At 43.2% G+C, this 20,619-nt stretch overlaps 1 protein-coding gene across 1 annotated transcript in view; it reads left to right on the top strand.

The window, feature by feature from the left end:
• Positions 1–20,619, top strand: part of LOC139227854 (metabotropic glutamate receptor 4-like) — a 1,455,190-nt gene that overhangs the window by 754,911 nt on the left and 679,660 nt on the right. Inside the window, exon 6 of the mRNA XM_070858939.1 lies at positions 5,868–6,068. Coding sequence (XP_070715040.1) covers positions 5,868–6,068 — 201 coding nt within the window. The remainder of the gene's footprint in view (positions 1–5,867; positions 6,069–20,619) is intronic.

Raw genomic sequence — 20,619 nt, 5'->3', positions numbered from 1 at the left:
GATGGAGAATAAAACAGTTAATTCAGAGACCGTGGTCCAGAACTTAAAGAAGGGTAACTTTGAAGGTATGAAGCGTGAATTGGCTAGGATAGATTGGCGAATGATACTGAAGGGGTTGACAGTGGATGGGCAATGGCAGACATTTAGGGACCGCATGAATGAACTACAACAATTATACATCCCTGTCTGGTATAAAAATAAAAAAGGGAAGGTGGCTCAACCGTGGCTATCAAGGGAAATCAGGGATAGTATTAAAGCCAAGGAAGTAGCATACAAATTGGCCAGAGATAGCAGCGAACCCATGGACTGGGAGAAATTTAGAACTCAGCAGAGGAGGACAAAGGGTTTGATTAGGGCAGGGAAAATAGAGTACGAGAGGAAGCTTGCAGGGAACATTAAGACGGACAGCAAAAGCTTCCATAGATATGTAAAGAGAAAAAGGTTAGTAAAGACAAACGTAGGTCCCCTGCAGTCAGAATCAGGGGAAGTCATAACGAGGAACAAAGAAATGGCGGACCAATTGAAGAAGTACTTTGGTTCGGTATTCACTAAGGAGGACACAAACAACCTTCCAGATATAAAAAGGATCAGAGGGTCTAGTAAGAAGGAGGAACTGAGGGAAATCCTTATTAATCAGGAAATTGTGTTGGGGAAATTGATGGGATTGAAGGCTGATAAATCCTTGATGGACTGCATCCCAGAGTACTTAAGGAGGTGGCCTTGGAAATAACGGATGCATTGACAGTCATTTTCCAACATTCCATAGACTCTGGATCAGTTCCTATGCAATGGAGGGTAGCCAATGTAACCCCACTTTTTAAAAAAGGAGGGAGAGAGAAAACAGGGAATTTTCAACCGGTCAGCCTGACATCGGTAGTGGGTAAAATGATGGAATCAATTATTAAGGATGTCATCGCAGCGCATTTGGAAAGAGGTGACATGATAGGTCCAAGTCAGCATGGATTTGTGAAAGGGAAATCATGCTTGACAAATCTTCTGGATTTTTTTGCGGATGTTTCCAGTAGAGTGGACAAGGGGGAACCAGTTGATGTGGTATATTTGGACTATCAGAAGGATTTCGACAAGGTCCCACACAAGAGATTAATGTGCAAAGTTAAAGCACATGGGATTGGGAGTAGTGTGCTGATGTGGATTGAGAACTGGTTGGCAGACAGGAAGCAAAGAGTAGGAGTAAATGGGTACTTTTCAGAATGGCAGGCAGTGAATAGTGGGGTACCGCAAGGTTCTGTGCTGGGGCCCCAGCTGTTTACATTGTACATTAATGATTAAACAAGGGGATTAAATGTAGTATCTCCAAATTTGCGGATGACACTAAATTGGGTGGCAGTGTGAGCTGCGAGGAGGATGCTATGAGGCTGCAGAGTGACTTGGATAGGTTAAGTGAGTGGGCAAATGCATGGCAGATGAAGTATAATGTGGATAAATGTGAGGTTATCCATTTTGGTGGTAAAAACAAAGAAACAGACTATTATCTGAATGGTGACAGATTAGGAAAAGGGGAGGTGCAACAAGACCTGGGTGTCATGGTACATAAGTCATTGAAGGTGGGCATGCAGGTACAGCAGGCGTTTAAGAAAGCAAATGGCATGTTGGCCTTCATAGCGAGGGGATTTGAGTACAGGGGCAGGGAGGTGTTATTACAGTTGTACAGGGCCTTGGTGAGGCCACACCTGGAGTATTGTGTACAGTTTTGGTCTCCTAACTTGAGGAAGGACATTCTTGCTATTGAGGGAGTGCAGCGAAAGTTCACCAGACTGATTCCTGGGATGGCGGGACTGACCTATCAAGAAAGACTGGATCAACTGGGCTTGTATTCACTGGAGTTCAGAAGAATGAGAGGGGATCTCATAGAAACGTTTAAAATTCTGACGGGTTTAGTCAGGTTAGATGCAGGAAGAATGTTCCCAATGTTGGGTAAGTCCAGAACCAGGGATCACAGTTTAAGGATAAGGGGTAAGGCATTTAGACTGAGATGAGGAGAAACTTCTTCACCCAGAGAGTGGTGCACCTGTGGAATTCTCTACCACAGGAAGTTGTTGAGGCCAATTCACTAAATATATTCAAAAAGGAGTTAGATGTAGTCCTTACTACTAGGGGGATCAAGGGGTATGGCGAGAAAGCAGGAAGGGGGTACTGAAGTTGCATGTTCAGCCATGAGCTCATTGAATGGTGGTGCAGGCTCGAAGGGCCAAATGGCCTACTCCTGCACCTATTTTCTATGTTTATATGCACTAGAAGTTCTGGTCAGCCAAGTATTGAAACAGCGCAGCGTCCTCTACAGAGCATCTCGGACCAAGTATGAACAGAACTGTGTATCTCCTTAACCAATCAGATTGAACAATCATTAATGAGCAGCGCAGAGTCTGAACCAGGAAGTGTAAGTTAGAATGGTTAATTTAATGTCAAATAAGGTACAGAAAATAAAATAAAGAGAGGAAAAGAAATATTGGATTAAGAGAGAGATAAAAAGATAGAAAGAAAAAGTTTAAAAAAAAATGTATTTACATTTTTTTAAATTGCCAACAATAATTAAAATCTGAAGGAATGAGACTCCACATTAAAGTTAATTTCGAGTGCCAGAGATGTTGTTTGTCAATAATTAAGATTTATTCCACTGTTAAAAGGGTACTTACACTGGAATGGAGAAGCCGTAGTTTTTTCTGGTGAGTTTAGTGGGTATATATCAGGCAAGTACAGCAACTTCACACCCGTCCATGTATTTTAAAGGTGTGTCTCTCGGTGAGCTACCATTATCAAACAGCTTCTGGAAGAGCAGGGCATCTCGGACAGCAACTTCCTGATTTACGTATTTAACTGTGCCTGTGTGGTTGCTGGAAGTTGCTGTCCGATTTACATGTTAATAACAGTGAGCGCTGTTAGTCTCACCATTATTTTTACTGCAAAATCTGGTCCTTTAGAATATCCTGGTACCGCTGTACAATGGAAATGCTACAGGATGCCCACTTTATGCTTCTGTTTTCTTTGACACGTGGAAAAATATGTTATCAGAGCATATGTTTCAGGCTAAAACAAATTATACTTATTACAGTAAATAAATTAATACGGAAGCAAAAATAAAGCGGTAGATATACAGAAATACAGGGGGCTGAAAGTTGCCTTGGGCAACAGTATGAAACAAGAGATGGTGAATTGGCTGCCTGCCTTACACTCTTTTGGCACTGCGCCAAGACGAATGTCACCGGCACAGTACTTAACTTATACGTTTGACTATACAGGTACAGCGTCGAGAATCCGGATGCCTCAGGACCGAGGCCACTTTGGATTCTGTGTATTTCCGGACTCCGAACATCTTTATGATATCCTGAGTCCGAAACGCCCGAGCCCAGGTTCGTGTATTTCTGGACTTTGGAACATCTTTACAATGTCCTGAGTCTGGAAACGCTTGGGCTAAGGTTGGTGGGTAGGGGAGGGGAGGGGGTCGGGCAGCCAAGCGGCGGTGGTGGAAGGAGCGGGGGGGGGAGGTCGGCCTGAGGTGGGGCAGAGGTCCGCAGTGGCCCGAGGCGGGGGAGAGGTCGGCGGGGGTCTGGATTCCAGAACATTTTCCAGATTCCGGACGACCCCGCCACGGATCGTCCCGGTGTCTGGATTCTGGACAATATGGATTCCGGAACTCCGGATTCTCAACGCTGTCCCTGTAGTTTGCAATTGTTTCTGAAAACAAAATTGAGCCCTTTTAACTGAATTACTTCACATTTCATATCTTGACTCCACACCTTGCTTCTGCAGAGTTCTGTCTCACTGCAATGAAATGTAAATATAGGTTGAAAGAAGTGAACTGAAAAAAAGAGCCAACAGCCTGTCAAATATCTTCTCTCCTCAAGAGGCCCCTGGATAGAGAGTAGTTAATCAAACCTGATCAGAATCAGACCCAGTGGTGGGGGATGCTTGACTTCCATGTTAATGAGTATAGAGCCACTTGACAGATACTGGTTTTACACGTGCATGCTTCACATACCCAATTAATGTTGTGACAAGGGATAATTGAATTTAACCCTGGAAACAGCTTTCTGCATCTGTGGCTGATTTACAAATCAAACCTATGTTCTGCAGACCCCTCGTGCAAGTATGCCATATTGTAGGGCAAGACAAACATCATCTTAACACTAGTTAGTTCAGAATTAATCACATAATCCTATATACAGTGGAACCCATAGATAAACAATCATGTAATACCATAAATGTATAACTTGCAGCTGGACAGACCATAATGTGATATCAACGGTTTACCAATTATACAACCAGGTCATTCATGAAATATGTCCTCAAACCAACTTGCATGCAAGTTTGACATAAAGAAAGAAAAAGAATGACTTGGATTTATATAGCGCCTTTCACAACCACCAGACGTCTCAAAGCACTTTACAGCCAATAAAGTACTTTTAGAGTGTAGTCACTGTCGTAATCGCAGCAGCCAATTTATGCACCATAAGCTCCCACAAACAGCAATGTGAAAATGACCAGATAATCTGTTTTTGTTATGTTGATTGAGGGATAAATATTGGCCAGGGCACCGGGGATAATTCCCCTGCGCTTCTTCAAAATAGTGCCATGGGATCTCTTACGTCCACCTGAGAGAGCAGACAGGGCCTCAGTTTAACGTCTCATCTGAAAGACGGCACCTCCGACAGTGCAGCACTCCCTCAACACTGCACTGGAGTGTCAGTCTAGATTTTATGTGCTCAAATCCCTGGAGTGGGACTTGAACCCACAACCTTCTGACTCAGAGGTGAGAGTGCTACTCACTGAGCCACAGCTGACACATAAACAAAGGCTCAATATGTATACATGTAGATTGTAGGTTCAAGCAAAACCTAGAGAATTGCTTATGAAACCACAGACAAAATATTTCAAGTTACATTGGCTCCAACACATTGAACTTAAAATCCTCTTCCTCAACTTTTAATTACGAGGTGGTGATGGGGGTTGTTAATGGGACATCATGTAGGGGAATTTGGACATCATGGAAGGTGGTCATCACACGATGGGTGTTAATGGGAAATTGTGTATAGGTGTTTGACAGGTAAGCTTGTGGGTCGGGGGAAGCACTTACATTAACCGCTTTTGGTCACTCTGTAACATCCCACCAGGCAGGCCTCCCACTGAGTTGCAGTTAAAATAGCATTGCAACGCAAATATCATCATTGGGCTGCAACTTTTACATTTTAATTAGGTTGCTCACCTGCCTGCAGTGGGAGCCTTGGCCGACTTGAAAGTTTTAAAAGATGGAAGTGGCTCCAGGCAGGAATGGGGTGACCTGGGGTGGATAAGGCAACTTGGCCAATTTTAACCTCTCCTACGCACTGTTCCCACCTGCAGGGGCTTTTACATTGACCAAAATAAGTATTGAATATCCATTCACCAATTTCAACACAATATATTTTTTTGCTCCATACACAAATCTTCATTTTTTGAAACAAAGGGATTAACCTTACTTAAACTATTTCCAAAAATAAATTCTGCTCCTTTATACTGCATATATTATAAAGCAAGGTTTTAAAAAAAGGAGCATAAAATAAGCGGAGGAGAGATAACAAGTTTCATTAAGGTGGTTCAACGTTCTTGACTCAATCGCTGTGTTGCAATAAATGATGAAGAATTTTAATGTGCTAGTTTTAATTCACCATTTTCTCCCTTTACAATAAGAAAATGTGATGGACTTACAATTTGCACATGGACATCTCTCAATGAATTGAAACAGAATCATTTTACCTCCTCCTCCACCCAAAGTCTTGATAATTAATTATTATTTTTGTGTGTTATTATTGGAGTGGGTTTTAATGGTTAAGCATCAACATTTCAAATTAAATTTTTGTGTTTTTTTCTAGGCCTGGAGCGAATTGGGCGGAATAATTCTTATGAGCAAGAAGGGAAAGTACTCTTTGTTATTGATGCAGTTTATGCCATGGCACATGCTCTGCACAGCATGCACAAAGATCTCTGCCGGGGATATGTCGGACTCTGTCCCAAAATGGAGCCTATAGATGGCAAGATCCTCCTTGAATATATCCGAAAAGTCAACTTCTCTGGTAAGTGTACAGAAGCATTTACCTGCTGGATGTTCTTGCTGGAGGAAGGATCCAAAGTTAATTGTTGCACAAGGCCCTGAAAGCCTTGAGCTGGTATGGATGTCTGTTACCAAATTGTGCTGTTTTTGTATGCTTGCAGAATGATGTGAAAATGACATTTTCCATAATAGCATAGTTTTCAAATTATGCACTTAGGTTAAATAAGCTAGTGGAATATTGGGTTCATCTATTGATATTCAGTTGTTGATGTTATTTACACATAATGTGAGTGATTTAATGGAACATTATCCAAATGCAAGCAGTGAATAAATGATGTGGCAGAAATACTATGTGACAGGCTAAATTCAGCTCATTGGGATGTTCCCAATTGTATTGCCAGAATGTAATGGAAATCATTCTGATCAAGATGTCTTTGTTACAAAGGAACTTGGTTTGATAACACCTTCAGAATTGTAAATGATCTGTTGTAGCTTATTGTGATTTGTTCAGTGTATTACTCCACTGATGAATATGTCCATTGTATTTTCTTATTATGTTTGTCAACATAACAAAAAAAATGACTAAAAATTATTGCTTGTGATAGTAGAATGCAAACAGTAACATAAATTGTGTGACATTCCCTTGTTCCTAATTGAAATGAATAAGTTAACACCTCTGTTAAGATAGTGGACAAAAGATTTTGTTTTTAATATTCGTTCCTGGGATGTGGGCATCACTGGCAAGGCCAGCATTTATTACCGATCCCTAATTGCCCTTGAGAATGTAGTGATGAGACACCTTCTTAAACTGCTAAGAGTCCTTGTGGTGAAGGTACTCCCACAGTGCTGTTAGGGTTGGAGTTTCAGGATTTTGATGATGAAGGGTATATTTCCAAGTCAGGACGGTGTGTAACTTGGAGGGGAACTTGCATGATGTTCCCATGTGCCTGCTGCCCTTGTCCTTCTAGATGGTAGAGGTTTGGGAGGTGCTGCCGAAGAAGCCTTGGCAAGTTGCCATGCAAGCAAGTTAAGCATCCATGTGTTAAATGCTGCCACAGTCATTTCTGGGCACATACCTTTTATTTAATACAGTCAAATCCATATGTCAATCTGATAGATAATTGCTGTATCAGGTGTTTCACTATTATCAAGAGCAGACTGAACTAAATGTGAAGTACAAGATGGACTAAATTAGAACTCGACAAAAGGGAGAATTGAATCAACATTTTATAGGTAAAGGCAATCTGTTCCATGAGACAGCTGAAGATTTGAAAAATAATGATGTGCTGCACAGTTAAGTGAAGGTGTGATTTAACGACAAAGGAAAAGAAGTGATGAGAAAAGAACCAGATAACAGATAATTACATTGAGAAAATGATCAAAGTGGTTTTAAGCAAAAATGCTAATTCTGACGCTAACTAGAGACCATGAACTAGATTTCCATAAACATGAAGAGACCCTTCCGAATACAAAAGCCAAATACTGTGTATGCTGGAAATCTGAAGTAAAAACAGCAAATGCCAGAAATACTCAGCAGGTCAGGTAGCATCTGTGGAGAGAGAAAGGTCGATGGCCTTTCATCAGAATTGGAAAAAGACATAACAGGTTTTAAGAGGTAGGGAAATGGGGGAGGGAGGAATGAACAAAAAGGAAGGTCTGTGATAGGCTGGAAGGCAGGAGAGTTTAAATGAAAAAAGGGAAGCTGGTGCAAGGCAAAAGGGACAAGTAAAGAAACAAACGATGGGTCTAGAGGAGGTGTAAATGGGAATATCAGAATCATCAGCAACAGGTGCAGAGATTAGGATCTGAAATTGTTGAACACCATGTTGAGTCCGGAAGGCTGTAACGTGCTGAACAGAATGATGAGGTGCTGTTCCTTGAACTTATGTTGAGCTTCATTGGAACAGTGTAGGAGGTTGAGGACTGAAAGGTTAGAGTGTGAATGGGCTGGAGAATTAAAATGACAGGCAACCGGAAGCGCGGGATCATGCTTGCGGCCTGAATGGAGGTGTTCTGCAAACCAGTCATCTAATCTATATTTGGTCACCCCAGTGCAGAGGAGACTGCATTGCGAGCAGTAAATACAGTATTCCAAATTAAAAGAAGTACAAGTGTTTCACCTGGAAGGACTGTTTGGGGCCCTGGACGGTGGGACTCTTCCAAAGGTGTGCTTCATTTTCATTTTGCAATTATCTCCAATTATCTGCTTTCCTGATTATCTGCCAAGGTTTTTATGGGACAGAGGCTTGCCCAAGATGTTGTCTCATTTCACGTTCCACCAACATCAATCTACCCCCTATTTGACACAAATCAACCTCACAGATCAATGATGATTACATTTAATTTATGGTTGTATTGTACTTCTCTTCATTTCAACACTTAGTATTACTAAACCAATATAGGACCAAACTTTGGGAACTCTCCATCTGCTAATTACAGCAATGTACACAGTGTCCGCAATCAAACAGGGGAGCTGGAGATAATAATTAATTGCGAGGAACCAGACATAATAGGGATTACTGAGACATGGCTACAGAAAAATCAGGACTTGGAATTAAACATTGCAGAATATAACATATTTAGAAAAGATAGAAAGGGAAAAAGGGGAGGTAGAGTAGCTGTACTTATTAGGGATAACATAATGGCAGTAGAAAAAGGTGACGCAGCTATCAGCAAGTCAAAAATAGAATCCATATGGATAGAGATAAAAGATAATAAAGGATCAATCACACTAATAGGTGTAGTCTACAGATCACCTAATAGTGCAAGGGAGGTGGAGGAAGAAATATGTAGAGAAATTAGGGAAATTAGTAAAAAACATAGAATAATAATCATGGGGGACTTCAACTACTCCAATATTAATTGGGCAGAAGAGGTAGGTAAAGGGGATAAGGGAATGGAGTTCCTAAATGGGTACAGGACTTCTTTCTAACACAATATGTAAAAAGCCCAATAAAGTTAGGATTCGCTATTGGATCCAGTAATGGGGAATAAACCAGAGCAGATAAGAGAAGTAAAAGTAGGGTAACATCTAGGCAATAGTGACCATAATATAATACGCTTTAAGATATAATTGAGAAGGACATAAGTATGATAAACACCAGGGTAATAGATTGGAGAAAAGCTGATTTTGACGGGCTGAGAATAGAACTTGGGAAAATAAAATGGGCAACAATATTGGCAAACAACGATGTAGAACAGCAATGGGAAACATTTAAAATGGTTTTCAAAAGAGTATAGGAACAATATATTCCATTAAAAGAAAAGAAAAAACTAAACACTAATGAGACTCCATGGATGAATAGATCCATAAGGGAACAATTGAGGGTAAGGAAAGAGGCATACATTAAGTACATAGACAGCAGAGGAGTGCACGATAAGGAAAAATACGAAAAGATTAGGAGAGAAGTCAAAAAGCAATTAGGAAGGCAAAGAGGAACTATGAAATTAAATTATCAAGTAACATAAAACAAAATAGTAAAATATTTTATATGCACATCAATAAAAAAGGAAGGTTTGGATGGGAATAGCGCCATTAAGTGATAGACAGAATAATAGCACAGGTAACGATAGAGAGGTGGCAGAAATATTAAATAATTATTTTGCTTGAGGGAGGTGGACATGACATTGGATGAAGAGATTAGGAATGAGATAAGTGCATTTAAAATAAAAAGAGGGGATATATTAAGTAAAGTAATCAAACTCAAAGAGGATAAAACCTTTGGTCTGGATGGATTGCATGCACACATTTTAAAATAATCTAGGGAAGAGATAGCAGAGGCATTACTACACATATTTAATAATTCGTTAGAATAAGGTGTAGTGCCAGAACACTGGTTGATAGCTAATATAATACCTATATTTAAGAAAAGAGATAGAACATGTCCAGGGAATTGTAGACCAGTGAGCTTAACATCGGTGTAGGAAAAATAATGGAATCCCTACTAAAGGAGAAAATAGAAGAACATCTAGAAACCAAAAATATAATAATGAATAGTCAGCATGGATTTCAAAAGTGAAAATCATTCTTGACGAACCTCAGAATTTTTTGAAGGTGTAACAGAGAAGGTCGACAATGGTCATGCAGTCGATGTAATTTATCTAGATTTTCAAAAGGCCTTCGATAAGGTACCCCATAATAGACTGATAAACAGGATCAGAGAATGCAGAGTCAGGGGACAAGTAGCAGAATGTATAGCTAGCTGGCTTCAAGACAGAGCTCTATAAGATACATAGATCATTTCAACTGAAGAAGGATACTTGTATACTCCTGTAACATTTTTAAATTCTCAGAAATTCAATAGCAGTTATACCCATCAATACCACAACTTGTCTTTCTTTCAAATATATTCTCTGCTTCAATTCTTGGTTCAGAAGATTACGGTTGATATGATTGACTACAGATATTTAGATGATTATAGTATTTGATAGAGTTAATAGAGATAAACTATTTCCTCTGGCAAGGGAAGTGCAGGACAAGGGGGCATAACCTTAAAATTAGAGCTTTCAGGGGTGATGTCAGGAGACGCTCTTTAATCCAAAGGTTAGTGGTAATCTGTAATTCTCTCCCTCAAAAAGCTGTTGAGGCTAGGTCAGTTGAAAATTTCAACGCTGAAATTGATAGATTTATATTAGGTAAGGGTATTGAGGGATATGGAACCAAGGTGGGTTAATGGAGCTGTGATGCAGATCAACCACAATCTAATTGAATGGCGGAACCAGCTTGAGATTCTGGATGCCTATGTTCCAGTTTATATCATGTATTTGCAGGAGTTGACAGAGTTATTCAAACCATACTCTACCAAATATGAGTGAGTTGAGAGCTTTTACCTAGAGTAGTGATTTTCTTCCTCCAATGAATATAGAGATTCATCTAGCATTCCAGTTGTGGCAGTGTTTGAAAGTAGATGAGGAAGGATCCAAAAGGATCATTCACTCTCCGTATAGTGCATTATAAGAAAATAGACCAAACAAGTTCTAGTGCAGGAAGAAGCTAGTTGTAAACAGGTACTAGTTTAAGTACTTTTAAGGGGAAGCCAGTTAAGTACATGATGGAGAAAGAAATAGAAGGATACGTAGATAGGGTTAGATGAAGTAGGGTGGGAGGAGGCTCGTGTGGAGCATAAACATCAGCCAAATGGCCTATTTCTGTGATGTAAATTCTATGTAGTTTTCCATTGATGTTTAAAAAAACCTTGCCTATAGGTTTGAATGGAATTTCTATGGGTTGCTTGAATCTCAGTTGATAAAAACTCATAGGGCTAGATTTTCCTTTATTTTTGCATGTATAACGCCCACTTACCGTCCATTTTAATGCTGAAATGAGGTGTAAAGTCCAGATTGCGCCCATTTAGCCACAAAATGGAAACTGATGCCCATTTCTCAGACACTTATCGGCAAGCATTAATTTTACCATGTACATAACGCCGGGAAAAAATACCGCCCACCCACTTTTTTGGGGCGGAATCATCAGAATGAGCAAACCCAACGCCCATAATATCGCCCAGCATTACTTTCGGCACGTAATTAACGCAAAGATTCAATATTACTGACGGCCCACTTTTTTTTGTTGCAAAGATCACATTTTCTGAAATTAACGCCCAGTATATCGTCCAGCCTCACTTTCAGCACCTCGCACACATCTTGCCCACAATATCGCTCGTCAAAAACACCACTCTGAAAAAGTTGAACTGTTCTGAACTAATCACAGCGGTGTGGACGCCATTTTGTAAATCGTAGGTCGCTTCATTGAAAAGGCTGCTTCGGGGGAGTTTGGATTTACTCTGGAGTTCTTCTCAGGCGATGTGACCATCTGAACAGACATATTTTCATACTGTGGACGATTGGGTTTTACTGAAGATGTCTTAGTGGCAACATTTATTGCTTGTGAACAATTGGCATTATACTTTTATTGGAATGGGGCCAGCTTGTGTAATGGTCCAGCTATCTGAGACAATGCGCAACAAGGTTATGTTGAATAAAAAACATTTAATACGACCATTGGTCTGAAATCATAAATATCACAGGCAAAAACACCCCACCCCCACCCACTTATTAGAACATTGACATCAATCAAATGATCAACATGTCCAGCAACACAGAATACAAATGCAAACCAACGGCTGGGCCCTCTTCCCCCATACCTTACAACAAATTGCATACACCGAGATGGAGATATAACAAAGCCATCACCTGCGGATATGCGCCTCACTTTCCTTGACCCCTCCCCTTCTTCTCCCCACCTCTACCCCTTCCCTTCCTCGCTCCACGCCACCTGGCCGAGAAGCTCCTCTGACGGTGCCTCATTGGGGGGGGGATAAAGGCAGAGCCGGTGGTCGCACGAGGTGGCAACATTCTCGGATCCAGAAACAGGATCTTGGTCCTGCCTCTCATTTGTCATTCGCAGTGATGGTGCAGAACCTAGGGGCGAATTGCCGTGTTCCAAGACCACTGGGAGGCCTGTGCCATGAGTATTCCTGGCTATCTCCTCCAGGGCTTCTGCCATCCGTGGAACATACTCCGTCATGATGCCGGAGATGCTGGCCAGCTGTCGGGATATGCCCCCCAATGCATGTAGGATCTGGTCACCGATGTCTACAGTCCTCCTGGACAACTGTACCATCTCTCCGTTCTTATCTGCCGCTCGTGAAGCAGACCTGCCTGGTGATGCAGGCTCCTCAAAGTCAGCGTTCTCATCTGTGGAGAACAGACCCAGCTGATTGATGGGCGAGAATCGGAACTCCTCAGCACCAGATGTAGGATAGTCCGGCAAGTTCGGCCCTGCACCCCCACCTTCTTGGGCTCTGTGGTCTTGCCACGGGATGCACTGCTGGCTTAGCTGCAAAACACAATGAGGTTATTAGAGGAGAAGGGGATGCTAGGGTCACAAGGTGATTCCAGCGCCACACACAGCATATGCATGACAAAAGCACCACCACTATCAAAATCATCACAGACATCACATTTCATGACCATCAACACATTCTGCATTGCACTGATTCTCATGAGGCCAGCATTATTTATAGGACACTTTTAGAAATCATCAATGATATATTATTGTTCGGATATGAGTGGGCGTGGCATCTATTGACTTTACATCACGCAATGGTATATACTTTACTCACGTGGCATCACTTCAGGGTTTGCAGATGCATCCATGGCTGTCCGGGGGTGCTTTCCCACGAGTGTGAGCACCGCTCCTCAATGTCAGTGATGTCGCTGATGACTGGTGGCCCCACCCATTCGCCTCTGCTCAGACCTATTCCTTGATAGCTTCTTCTGTAAAAGGTAACAGGACGACATGGCATGAGATAATTGCATGATATTATTTCTAGGGACTGTCACAGAGACTGATACAACACATAACCGACAGATGTAAATATGATTATTATGATAATTATCATTTTTTACCGAAAGACGTGCACCCGTGACTGCAGGCTTTGACTACAACATTCCCGGTAAAAGTCAAAGACCTCACATCTGATGATAGTCACTCATGACTGTTGCAAATCAAATTATATAAATGCATAAGTACGTGTAAATAAATGTAATACTTACTCTTGCAGAACCGAAAAGGTCGTTCCATCACTTGCGGCATTGGTTGCCCTCACGCACCTCATTGGTTGCCAACGAGACCACCTCTACTATCTCGGCCCATATCCTCTGGTAGGCCTTTGGGATGGGCTTCCCACACCCTCCCTATGTCAAATCACCCCAGCGTGACTCGACCTCCTGCATGAGGGAGGCATTAGCCTCAACTGAGAACCTCACTCTTTTGCGTCCTCCAATTTGCTCCTTTCCCATCTCACTGCTCTCTTCAGCATCAGTCTCCACAGCGTGCTGTGTCGCCTCCTCCAATCCCTCCATTATAGGCACCAAATTCGGGAAAATATCTGGCTGGTAACAGCTAAGTTTTTGGGCACAATTTGCTATAAAGCTCGAAACTCTCCCGCCTTCCTCCCAAAGCAGCCACACCACACCTATATGCCTTCACTCCCTCTCAGCTCCCTCTCTGTCTCCTCTTATGCACATGTCATAATGACCCTTGACCGGAATTGTGGGAATCGAGCATTGCCATACCATTGCTAAGCACGGCGACACTTTACGGCAGAAGGTCAGAGAGATTTAACGCTAACGCCCATTTCAGATCGCTCGCAGTAACACCCAATTTTTAAAATGAAGACTAGGGGCTTTGAAAATGGGTGACAAGCCGGTGATCTGAAAACCCATTTTTACCGCCCATGCTGGAAATAACACCCATTTTTGGGCGATCTGCACAAAAGTGCAAAATCTAGCCCATAGAAACTTAGGGGCCGAAATTCCACTGTTATGCGTCTCTTGTTAGCGTCTCCGGGGTGGGGGTGGGGGTCACAACCAACTCCCGCGAAATTGCGTGGGAGTGCCTCGGACCGCTGCGGCGGCGATGATGATGATGTCAATGCCATGCACGGCGAGATCTTTTCGCCCTGCGGTAGCCACTTTCTGACCTGCGGCAGAAATTGTCCAGTGCCAGCCTTGCGGTTCACGAACCAGGCCGCACATCCATTGCGGGAAGAAAGTTAAAGGGGAGATGCGCTGTGCCGCGCCGCGCGCCACCATTTTTTTTTTCTGCCCGACTTACCGATCGGGCCACTGTGTAATGTTATTGCAGCGTCCGGGCTGCGATCGTGCAGCCCGGCACTCCATTTTGGTGCCAGGCTGTGGCCACGGCAACCCCTAGTTCTGGTGACCCAGTGGAGGCCATCAAAGTACCTGCAGAGTTCAATATCCTGTTATTTTGAGTCTGAAATTGCGATCGTATTCCCTTTGAAATGCCCTGTAAGTTTGGGATTTCCCTCGGCACTTGTGTATGTGCGAAATCTGGAACTTCGAGCCTGTCAACGTATGCTTGACAGGCCATCTGCGGGGGCCATGAAAAAGCAATCGCTGGCTATTGGGCTATTTTTCCACCTACTGGCTAGAAACTGCGCACGGTTGATGCAAGTGGGTATAGGGCCTGTTTGTATCAGCGTAAAAGGGATATCTCAGGCTTTAATTAAACATTTTAATATCCTAAATTATGCACATATGCTGTATGAAATGATTTAATGAAAATATTCGCATGGATTAGACTTTTAATGATGTATAAAGTTATTATAAAATAATTATATTTTTAGTGAGGTTGCTGGAATTAAGTTAATTATGAATAAAATTCCAATTCTGTACATTGTATAATTACTAGATTTAGGGATTCCATTGCATATCATTAGGGGATTACCTTCATAAATGATTGAAATGGAATTCTACTTATTGATTGGAGGACTCTGGAGTTACACCTCCGAACGCAATTTCTAACCCAATGTTTCTTTTCAGATGTGCATCCAATGCCAATTAAATGCTATTATAATCTTCGCCTTAATACCCACATGTTCAAATAAAAAAAGAGTAAAAATACATCTTTTAACTTCCTTCTTCCGGTGATAATTCTCAGTTTATGCCCCCTTTCTTATCAATTAACCAAGCAATGGAAAAATCTGATACTATTTATCCTCTCAAAACCCTTCATCATTTGTTCCATTGAAAAGAGCCACAATTTTTGAGCCTTCCTTCAGAACATTAATCTTTCCTAGTATCAGTCCAGTGAACCTTTGCTATACCCTGAGCCTCTTCCTCCTATAATGAGATCACCAGAACTGCACTCAGAGCTCCAACTGTGGTCTATACAATGTTTCCAACAAATGTATTACTTCCTTGCTTTTATGTTCATATCCTCAATGTATATAACCCAGAATCTCACTTTAAAAAAAAAATATTTTCCATCTGCATTCCCATGTTTAAAGAGCGTCCCAAATTGTGCTACTTCATAATTATTTGCATTGAACTGTATATGCCACCTATCTGCCTAAATGTATTCATTGTGTTGCTTACTTAATGTTAGAACTACCTGTAGAAAGGGCCCCTTCCCCATATAGTCTTGTTACTTATTCTGGAGCCTGAGGCGAGAGTTCTGCTTCAATCCCAGCGATGGAAGTTTCACCTGGGCCTTGTGTGAGGATTCCTAGATCCTGCTGGCATAATCTGGGTGTCAGAGAGGGAAATGCATCGTAAGAGTTGTTATTTTCATCCTGCTCCTGTGAAAGTGCAGAAAGCAGCGTAAACAATGATAACTAGTAAGACAAAATAAGCATGAGTGATGGGGAAAAGCGATCGAATATAAAAATATTTCCCTTTTTTCAGCCTTTTGTAGATTTTAAACCTTCAAATGAAAGTTCTGAGCTAATGCCATTGTTTGGGCACCTTCATGTTAAGCTCAAACATTATGGCCATGAGTCATTGAGGTCTGGAGTATAGTGGATGACAACTGTTCAAAGTGCTAGTTATTGGAGACTTGACAACATGAAACATCTTGCTGATGCAGGGCTAGAACTGCAAATCCACCACGGGACATAAGGGAAAAATACATCTCTTAAAATCATGGAAATTAGTTAAATTTATTTTATTATTTATAGTTAAATAGAAAAAACTTACAACAATTTAAGAAGCAGAATTGTAGATAAGTTGGAGCATAGGTGTTGCTCTGCAGCAGAAGTTGGAAGGTCAAAACTGAAGTGCTACAACACGACCATGATGCATTGCAAATGTGGACATAGTATTTTACAATAGAAAAAGGATAACAAAAATGTTAAACAAAAAGTAAGATATGAAAATTATGTATAAACATAAGATTTTCAATATAATATATAGACAGAGAATAGTAAATGTCATGTATCTCACATTACTGTATATAACTGTATCTTACCATGCTATACATGACTGTAACTGGATATGACCTGTAACAATAAGCATACCTTACCAGCAGGGGTGCACTTGCACGAGACACACCATACCTGTCCCACAGTGATATATAAAGGGAGGTCTCAGGCAAGTGCGGCACTGGAGAGCTGGAATTAAAGGTGCAGGTCCTGAGTGACCTTGATTTCAGCATGTGTCTCATGTAAGTCAGTATATCAGAGTCAGGACTTAACAGTGGCAACGAGTTACGGGATCACAGAATCTACAGAATGGCTACCAACAGCTCAGATGAGAAATACAATGCTGGAGACAATTGGGATGACTTTATAGAAAGGCTCAAGCAAAGCTTTGTGACCAAAGACTGGCTGGGCAACAATAAGGCAGACAAGAAAAGAGCCCATCTCTTGACCAGCTGTGGCTCGAAAACATACGCTTTAATGAAAGACCTGCTGGTACCTGAGAAATCAGCAAGCAAGAGTTGAGCACACTGGTGAGAGACCACCTGAAGCCAGCGAGCAGCCTACACATGGCCAGACACAGGTTCTACAACTACAGACACTGCGTGGGCCAAAGCATACCCGACTTCGTGGCGGAACTTCGGAGGCTGGCTAGTTCAAGTGAGTTCCCCGATAAACTAAGGAGAGAAGTACTGAGAGACTTTTTTTATTGAAGGAATAGGCCACGCAGGCATATTCCGAAAGCTTATAGAGACTAAGAACTTGACTCTAGAGGGAACAGCACTGATCGCACAGATGTTCTTGACAGGCGAAGAAGAAACGAGGCTGATCTATACTTCGGGTACGACAACCAATGAGGCATCGGAACAAGGGGTTCACATTGTGAAACAAACCGCTACCCCCACACACAGACAAAGGCAGGAGAGCAGGCCTTCAACAGCAGACAGTGGTGCCAGAAGCCATCAAAATCAAGGGCCACATGAACGGCTGATCACACCTCATCAACCCACAATGCGAGCAATCAACAACAGATTGAGAGAAGCTCAAGGGAGATCAGCCAGACGCAGCTCATCCTTCAGAAACAATAGAAATGGTCTGTATTGGAGATGTGGGGGAAGGCACTCAACCAGGGTGTGTCGATTTCAGCATGCTGTTTGCAGAAACTGCAACTACACAGGGCATCTGGCTTGCATGTGTAGAAAAACAGCAGCTCGGCTGGTATACGAATCGGAAGAGTCGGAAAGCGGACCAGAAGACTGTTGGAACAGTGCACGGGACGACGAGGTACAGCGGGTTAACACGATCAATGTCCACTGTACTTACACCAAGACGCCTCCAATTATGATGAGGGTTCTACTCAACGGGATACCCGTCAACATGGAACTGGACACGGGGGCCAGTCAATCCCTAATGAGCATTCAACAATTTGAACAGGTTGGCCGCACAAAAGCAACAGACCAAAACTCACAAAGCTCGACACCAAACTAAGGACCTATACTAAAGAAATCGTCCCAGTCCTTGGCAGCGCCATGCTCTCAGTCACACACAAAGGGATGGTGCACTGACTTTCCCTGTGGATTGTCCCCGGGGATCTCCCAGCCCTGTTGGGGAGAAGCTGGCTAGCAGAACTTAATTGGAAATGGGACGCCATGTCGTCAGAGGAACGGACCTCCAGCTCAACAGTTCTAAGCCGTTTTGAACATCTCTTTCAGCCAGGTGTGGGCACCTTCAAAGGGGCTAAAGTTAGAATCTACATCACACAGAATGCCAGACCGGTCCATCACAAGGCTAGAGCTGTGCCTTATGTGATGAGGGAAAATATTGAAAACGAACTGGGCCGGCTTTTGCGGGAAGGCATAATTTCTCCCGTGGAATTCAGCGACTGGGCAAGCCCCATCGTCCCTGTCATGAAGCCTGATGGATCCGTGCGAATCTGTGGGGATTACAAATCTACCATAAACAGAGCCTCCCTACAGGACCAATACCCGCTGCCCAGAGCGGAGGACCTATTTGCCATGTTGGCTGGAGGAAAACTTTTCTCGAAACTTGACTTCACATCTGCGTATATGACGCAAGTACTGACCGAAGAGTCTAAGCTACTCACCGCCATCAACACACATCGAGACCTTTTTGTGTACAATTGATGCCCATTCGGCATCAGGTCAGCAGCTGCTATATTCCAGCGCAACATGGAGAGTCTGCTCAAGTCCATTCCGGGGACGGTTGTTTTCAAGACGACATTCTCATCTCTGCAATCTTGAGGAAGTACTAAGTCGATTGGATCGGGTAGGCCTAAGAGTTAAGAAATCCAAGTGTCTGTTTCTCACGCCTGAGGTTGAATTTTTGGGCAGAACGATTGCCGCTGATGGAATCCGCCCAACCGAATCCAAAACCGAAGCGATTCGCCTGACACCCAGGCCCCGGAATGTTTCGGAACTGCGCGCCTTTCTCGGGCTACTCAATTACTTTGGGAACTTTATGCAGAACTTGAGCACGCTGCTGGAGCCTCTCCACGTGCTACTCAGAAAGGGGTGCGATTGGTTTTGGGTGGACGCCCAAGAACGAGCCTTCAATAAGGCACGCAACCTTCTATGTTCCAAGAGTGTTTTAGCCTTTTTTGACCCAGGTAAAAAGTTAGTCCTTACGTGTGATGCATTAGCGTATGGGGTCGGGTGCGTTTTACAGCACGTCAATGATGCGGGTAAATTGCAGCCCGTTGCTTATGCCTCCAGGTCACTTTTGCGGGCGGAGCGTGGGTACGGTATGGTATGGTTGAGAAGGAGGCGCTCGCGTGCGTGTACGGTGTCAAAAAGATGCACCGATACCTTTTCGGGGCCAAGTTTGCGTTTGAAACCAACCACAAACCCCTCACGTCCCTACTATCCGAGTGCAAGGCAATCAACGCCAACGCCTCAGCGCGCATTCAGCGGTGGGCACTCATGCTGGCGGCTTACGACTACACGATAAGGCACAGACCAGGCACAGACAACTGTGCCGACGCGCTTAGCAGGCTTCCCCTGGCGACCACAGAAGGGTCCGACGAACAGGACTGAGAGATGGTCATGGCAATCAATGCCTTTGAATGCACAGGTTCGCCAATGATGGCTCGCCAAATCAGAGTCTGGACGACCAGCGACCCCACGTTATCTCTAGTTAAAAGATGTGTTTTAACCGGTGACTGGGCAGAGGCTCGCAATGCCTGCCCCGAGGAGGTCAAACCCTTCCATAGGTGCATGCATCAACTCACTACAGGCAGACTGCCTGATGTGGGGCAGCCGAGTAATTATGCCCTTACGAGGCAGGGAGGCGTTTGCCCGGGAGCTCCATCGCGAGCACCCGGGGATCGTCCTTATGAAGGCCATAGCCAGATCTCATGTCTGGTGGCCTGGCATTGACGCGGACTTGGAGCTCTGCGTCCGTCGGTGCACCATTTGTGCCCAACTCAGTAATGCCCCCAGGGAGGCCCTCCTAAGCCCCTGGCCCACCAAACCGTGGTCGCGGGTGCATGTAGACTATACGGGCCCATTCATGGGCAAAATGTTCCTTGTAGTCATTGATGCATTTTCAAAATGGATCGAGTGCACCATTTTAAACTCGAGCACCACCTCCACCACTGTGGAGAGCCTTAGAACCATGTTTGCAACGCACGGCTTTCCTGACATATTGGTCAGTGATAATGGTCAGTCCTTCACCAGTGCAGAATTTCATGATTTTATAGTTGACCACGGTATAAATCACGTTAAGACGGCACCTTTCAAGCCAGCCTCCAATGGCCAGGCGGAGTGAGCAGTGCAGATCATTAAACAAGGCATGCTCAGAATCCAAGGTCCCACGCTGCAGAGCCAC

The sequence above is a fragment of the Pristiophorus japonicus genome, chromosome 17 (assembly GCF_044704955.1).
Source record: "Pristiophorus japonicus isolate sPriJap1 chromosome 17, sPriJap1.hap1, whole genome shotgun sequence".
NCBI lineage: Eukaryota > Metazoa > Chordata > Chondrichthyes > Pristiophoridae > Pristiophorus > Pristiophorus japonicus.
The sequence above is the reverse complement of the archived record's forward strand: the minus strand, read 5'-3'. Positions and strand labels throughout refer to the sequence as shown.